Here is a 6470-nt window from a genome sequence, read left to right as displayed (position 1 = left end):
GGTTCCAAACAGGAAGTTTGGATCTACTTTCCCCAAGAGGTCGTTTGAGCTTCACACCGAGCAAAGGTTTCATCTGCACCGCAGCCCGTTCAAGTACCGCAGGAAATCTGAGTGGCAGTCAGCTTCTCCGTTCACCTAGGAACAACCGCAGTCTGAGTAAACCCCGTCCGCCCAACACCAAACAATACAATCACTGGAATCTTCCCACACAGACTGGATTCCATAAAGGACACCTTTTCCTGGAGAAGTGAGTCTGCAACCTATTCCTCCAAGAATCTAATTTCCCACTGAGCCTGAACTAACCGCAGTGTCTTCCCCTCACCTTCCAGTTCTGGATTGACAGTGTTCTGAGCAGCACTGGATTCATCACCATATTCTAATAAACCTGTTAAACTTTTCCGTGGTCTTTCTGTTTGGTCTTCTGTATTTTTGGGGTCAGACTTTTAATTAAATCATGGAAAACGGAATCGTTCCTTATTCAGCAATAAAAGTACCTGTTCCGTATTTGGTGGAAAAGGAACGCACTTTGTCCCGTGTTACTGAGAGTAAAAAAATGGTCAGTAAAAAGCTAATGAAAAATGAAGAACGAGGGCACGTTGGATACAAAACTTACGGTAAACTTGTTCCCCTCCCTGTCCTGCATTGTGACCAATGAGCTGACGGCATATATGTAACGATCCAGAATCCCCTCATCCCATTGGTCGAGCCAGAGCATCATGGGGGACGAACGGAGGAATTTAAATGCTGACGCTGCTTTTAGGGGCGGACAAAAAAAATTCAAGTGGAAAAAGTCGGCTATCGCCACATTATGTAGCGTTAAGCTAATGATTTATATTTCTGTTTTCCAACTGTAGCCTACAGTCATTTCATTTAAGCACAAATATGTTTACAAGTTTGCTGTTGCACCGAAAATGTGCACTATTTATTTATTTATTTTATATTAATCTATACAGTTATAAGTTAAGCAGGACAGGCTGATGTTTAAGATGCTTATTTTATTCAGCAAAGTTTGTGATTTAGTATTAAAGGGTTCATATAATGATTCTATTGGGTATCTGGCGCCAGTGAATCAGTGGGCTGGTCTGTATGTCATTTTCGTTATTTACATTTATATACATGTTTAAGCCAAAATGATTTGACATTTAAATATCATTTCCCTGCGACTTTAAAGCTTTACCAGCAGTGGTTGTTTCAGACCTTTGGTGAGGTCGATTTATTTGGTAAATGAGATTAATAATCAGCTGATCTCCAATAATTAAGGAAATTTGGGTCGATCAATCGATCAGTGCAACTATTTAGAAGCATTTCCTTCCATACATTGTTCTCCAGAAATATAAGAAAATGCCCTCATTTCTTCTAAGAAAAAAGCTTTTAAAAAAAAATGTAAAAAAAGTTTCTTCTTTGTGGTATATAAAATTATTCAAAATTGTGTCTTTTTCTCCGGGATTTCATACATTTATGCCTCTTAGTAAGTTATATTTAGCTAAAACTCTCAACAAATATCAACACCCCATTAAAGGAAGTTTTTTTTTCTTCTGTCTGAATTTGTTTATTTAAACCAAGAAAATAAAGAGAACAAATTTTCTTGCGTCGATATTGATAAAAAATTTGTTTTTTACCCAGAAACAATGAAATTTGAGTCCTGGCCTGATGGGAGAGTGGCTCCTGTTAAGGTTTCAGACCCCCCCCCTGTGAGGGCCAGCGGGCCACCGAGCCACCGAGCCAAACATGGCTCCAGGTTTTAGTTCAGGGTTCCACTTTCTGACCGACTCTCTGGGATCTAAAACTTCTCTTCCAAACCTGAACAGGTTGAAAACTCTTCGTTTGGATTTAGATGTGTTATTCTTTGTTGTTTGCTGCCACCTAGTGTTGATCAGAAAAACAGCAGGAACTGACTGACAGCCAGTCAGAATTACTGTTTTTTTTCTTTTTTCACTAAATCAGAGCAGATATTCAATGAAAATGCTTCAAACCTTCAGTATTTGTTAATGTATCTATATTTAAAAACATTTCCTGATTTGAGCTGAAAAAGTTTATTTTAGGCAACTGGACGTGAAGTTTTCTAGAAAAGGTTTCTCCTCTCATCCAAGAGGCTTTTCCAGTTTTAACTAGAGGCAGGGATCACTGAGATTAATATACTTTAGGAGTCTTTAATCCCTCCTACTGGATTGGACAAGCAGGTCTATCAGTGGACAGAAACATTAAGTTCACCTGGGAAGATTGTTTTTTGTTTATTTCTATAGCTCCAATTCACATCATGTCATCTCAAGGCTCTTTCCAGTTCACCAGATCATCCAGTCAGATTGATTCAAAGATTTATATTGAAGGAAAACCAGCTGATTGCATCGACTCATTGAGTCAATGGCAATCCTTCACACTGCTTATCCTCCCGCAGCAGTTTGTCGCAGGTATGACGCAGATATTTTAAATTCATGCCCGATATTAAAGCGTGGTCTGTGCCATGGTGTTCCACGCCACAACGCTAGAGGGCCAATCTGGAACTAGCTGTGGGTCTAGATACGGCCGAGGCGGTGAGGAAGTGGAGGCAAGTTTATGCGACAACGGAGGGACATGAGGGTGAAAAAGAGCGCTCTTCTAGCTGCTCCATCTTNCAAGAAAATAAAGAGAACAAATTTTCTTGCGTCGATATTGATAAAAAATTTGTTTTTTACCCAGAAACAATGAAATTTGAGTCCTGGCCTGATGGGAGAGTGGCTCCTGTTAAGGTTTCAGACCCCCCCCCTGTGAGGGCCAGCGGGCCACCGAGCCACCGAGCCAAACATGGCTCCAGGTTTTAGTTCAGGGTTCCACTTTCTGACCGACTCTCTGGGATCTAAAACTTCTCTTCCAAACCTGAACAGGTTGAAAACTCTTCGTTTGGATTTAGATGTGTTATTCTTTGTTGTTTGCTGCCACCTAGTGTTGATCAGAAAAACAGCAGGAACTGACTGACAGCCAGTCAGAATTACTGTTTTTTTTCTTTTTTCACTAAATCAGAGCAGATATTCAATGAAAATGCTTCAAACCTTCAGTATTTGTTAATGTATCTATATTTAAAAACATTTCCTGATTTGAGCTGAAAAAGTTTATTTTAGGCAACTGGACGTGAAGTTTTCTAGAAAAGGTTTCTCCTCTCATCCAAGAGGCTTTTCCAGTTTTAACTAGAGGCAGGGATCACTGAGATTAATATACTTTAGGAGTCTTTAATCCCTCCTACTGGATTGGACAAGCAGGTCTATCAGTGGACAGAAACATTAAGTTCACCTGGGAAGATTGTTTTTTGTTTATTTCTATAGCTCCAATTCACATCATGTCATCTCAAGGCTCTTTCCAGTTCACCAGATCATCCAGTCAGATTGATTCAAAGATTTATATTGAAGGAAAACCAGCTGATTGCATCGACTCATTGAGTCAATGGCAATCCTTCACACTGCTTATCCTCCCGCAGCAGTTTGTCGCAGGTATGACGCAGATATTTTAAATTCATGCCCGATATTAAAGCGTGGTCTGTGCCATGGTGTTCCACGCCACAACGCTAGAGGGCCAATCTGGAACTAGCTGTGGGTCTAGATACGGCCGAGGCGGTGAGGAAGTGGAGGCAAGTTTATGCGACAACGGAGGGACATGAGGGTGAAAAAGAGCGCTCTTCTAGCTGCTCCATCTTCACCAGTCGTATTCCACAATGGCGGTCATACAAACAAAACAAGCCGGTAAGGAACCAGACAGGAAGTACGCATAGAGAAGCAGATGTAGATTTGACCAATCAGAGGCCTCCTCTCTGTGGCACTGTCTGCGGTCACCTACAATTTTGGAGGGGTGCAGCAGAGTGACTGCGGAACTCTTAGAACCGTCAAAATGAAGGCCTTGGGAGTTCTAGTGTTAAAAACCAAGGAACAAGTACAATGGACGACTACGACGAAAGGTTGATCGAGGAGGTTCGTAAGTACAACCACTTGAACGACGCCTCAGACCAATTATATAAAGATGCCATGGTCTCTGCCAAAATGACGTTCTCGTGACCGTCCGCCGAAGTTCTCGCGAGTTCTTGAATAGGCTCCTCCAGACCCAAGCGACATTTGATGTGTGTGGCTGCAGAAGTATAATCTGTGCTTTAGTCCTCGACGCAGGCGACCCAGGGTCGATTACGGCCTCTGGTCCTTTCCTTTATGTCTCTCCCCCTCTCTCATACTACCTTCCTCTCAGCCTACTGTGCAATAAAAACGAGCCACTAATGCCGTAAAAACTCAAAAGAAAATGCAGACGCCTCCCTACTCAAGACCAGGGTGAAGGGAGGGTCATGAGAGATAAGAATGAGTTCACAGAGCCTCCTTCATGCCATGGACAGCACACCTGTTCTCAGTGTTTATCTGGCTAAAATGTATGTCCTCGATGAACTGAAGTGTTTTTTCTTGGGAATGACCAAATGTTCGTGTGGGAGAAAGTTCTTTATGTAGGGATGGGATAGTTCCAAGGAAGAGTGTCTGCATTGGGAGTTGTTGAATAAAAAGATGTACTGAGCTTTGCCCAGTCAGAGCTCTATCACAGAGCCTCTGCTTCCTCCTCAAGTCCACACATTCCTGGACTGCGTGGTTCAGATCATGGAAGATGGACAACTCAACATAGAAATCAACAGGAAACCCAAACAGACACCGACCAGTACCTCCATTTTGACACACCATCCACTGGAATACAAACTAGGCATCATCAGAACCCCCCAGACACGATTAGAAAGCACTTCCACCACCGAGTGGAAGAGAACAGGGACACATTAGGACAGCCATGAAGAAACGGTGGTTATCCCTGATGAGCCTTTTCTAAAAACCAACAAGAAGAGGTCTGCTGAGAGGGAAGAGAACAGAAGGAGGAACAATCGTCACTCCGGATGTTGCCGACGTCTCTGAAAAAGTCAGGAGGATTTTAAACTAGCACCAGATCCCTGTCAATTCAAACCTTGCAACACCCTGAGACAAAAACCGGTTCAACCCAAAGACAAGACACCCAGAAACCAGACTGACGATATGGTTTACACCGTTCAGTATAGTGAAGAGGGCACAGACCTGTACTTCGGAGAGATCAAGCAACCGCTACCCGGGCGCATGGCTCGACACAGGAAGACCAACTCCTCAGGACAAGACTCGGCTGTTCACCTACTGAAGGCTAAAGGACGCTCGTTTTTCAGACAACAACGTCCATAATCTGGCCAAGACAGACTGTTTGAGAGAGGGGTTAACGAAGCCATCTTTGTTAACCTGGAACAACCATCTCTCAACAGAGGAGGTGGTCTAAGACAGAACCTTTCACCTACTAACAGAAGATTCTAATTTCTAAAACTCAATTATGTCATTTAGAAACGTATCAACAGACGTCATCAAGAGAAAATAGGAAGAATAATTAGGGACAGTCGTTTCAGGGGAGGCGTGGCTTAGAGCTCTTAAGTGTGTTTCTACATTTTAAGTTAATTTAGACGTTAATAAACTGTTTCAGAATAGTGATCAGAGCGCTCTGCATCAGCAGCTGCTGCTTGGGAAACTTTGAATATCTGAGCAAAGCTTCCAGAGGGGAAACAGGGCGTACGATTTGTCATTTTTTAGTAAAGGGTGTATGAATTATGGCCGTACGCGTTGCTAGCTAAAAGCCTGATCATCATCATCATCTTCATCAGAGAACAGGAGGTTGAATATAGATGTAAATCACATTGCTTAGATCAATCGTTTCAATTAAAAACACTCTAATTGGTGTTTTTCTGGACCCTAAAATCAAACGAATCCCTTGATTTTGGTTCTGTGATCCTAAAACCAAACGGCTGACGAATCTCTGCTCACCTCCGACATTCGGTCCAAAGTCCATGGAGGCCTCCTCTCCCTGAACTGGAGGTCCAGAACCTGACCTCTGACCCCCCCCCAGGCTCAGGTGGCTCTCCCACCCGGATCGGATCACCTCCTTGTCCGCGGCGCTCCACAGGAGAGAGTCGGGATGTTTCTGCCGGATGTGTCTCTTGATGGTGCTGAGCTTCAGGGTGGCCAGCGAGCTGCCGCACACCATGCAGATCATGCTGTGCCTCTCGGGGTCGAAGTCCATCAGGTATTCGCTGCGCCAGTACTCGTGGTAGTAGCGGCGGTGATCGCGGCCGGGAATCCTGCTGAGGCCCCACCGTGACGCTCTCTGGACCCGGGGTTTGCGTCCAGAAGGCCCGGGGGCCAGGGAGAGGAGCGGCGGCTGGTTGGGGCCCTCGGTGATGCTCCAGTAGCTGGTGGCGGTTGATCTGACCGGTGTGACCGTCCCCGCCTCAGAGTCATCTCCACCGTGGCCATTGGCGAGATTATCCCCTGCAGAACCAGAATCCAGGTTACTGGCTAAGACTGAAGCACAGACGAGGAACCGGACCTTTCAATCGCTCACAAAATATCAACGTTAGTTTAAATATCTGCAACTTTAGAGGAAATAAAACAAGAAGCAGCAGCGAAACCAGC

General features: G+C 44.1%; 1 protein-coding gene across 1 annotated transcript in view; it reads right to left on the bottom strand.

The window, feature by feature from the left end:
- LOC107102358 (uncharacterized protein C11orf95 homolog) overlaps nucleotides 1–6470 on the bottom strand; it is a 12096-nt gene that overhangs the window by 4838 nt on the left and 788 nt on the right. The window contains exons 2-3 of the mRNA XM_015401631.1: nucleotides 5668–6326; nucleotides 3801–3873 (exon numbers count right to left, since the gene is read on the bottom strand). Of these exons, the coding sequence (XP_015257117.1) occupies nucleotides 3801–3873; nucleotides 5668–6326 (732 nt within the window). The remainder of the gene's footprint in view (nucleotides 1–3800; nucleotides 3874–5667; nucleotides 6327–6470) is intronic.

Source organism: Cyprinodon variegatus, unplaced genomic scaffold, assembly GCF_000732505.1.
Source record: "Cyprinodon variegatus isolate N-32 unplaced genomic scaffold, C_variegatus-1.0 Scaffold1241, whole genome shotgun sequence".
Taxonomy (NCBI): Eukaryota; Metazoa; Chordata; class Actinopteri; order Cyprinodontiformes; family Cyprinodontidae; genus Cyprinodon; species Cyprinodon variegatus.
This window is presented reverse-complemented; position numbering and strand designations above follow the sequence as displayed.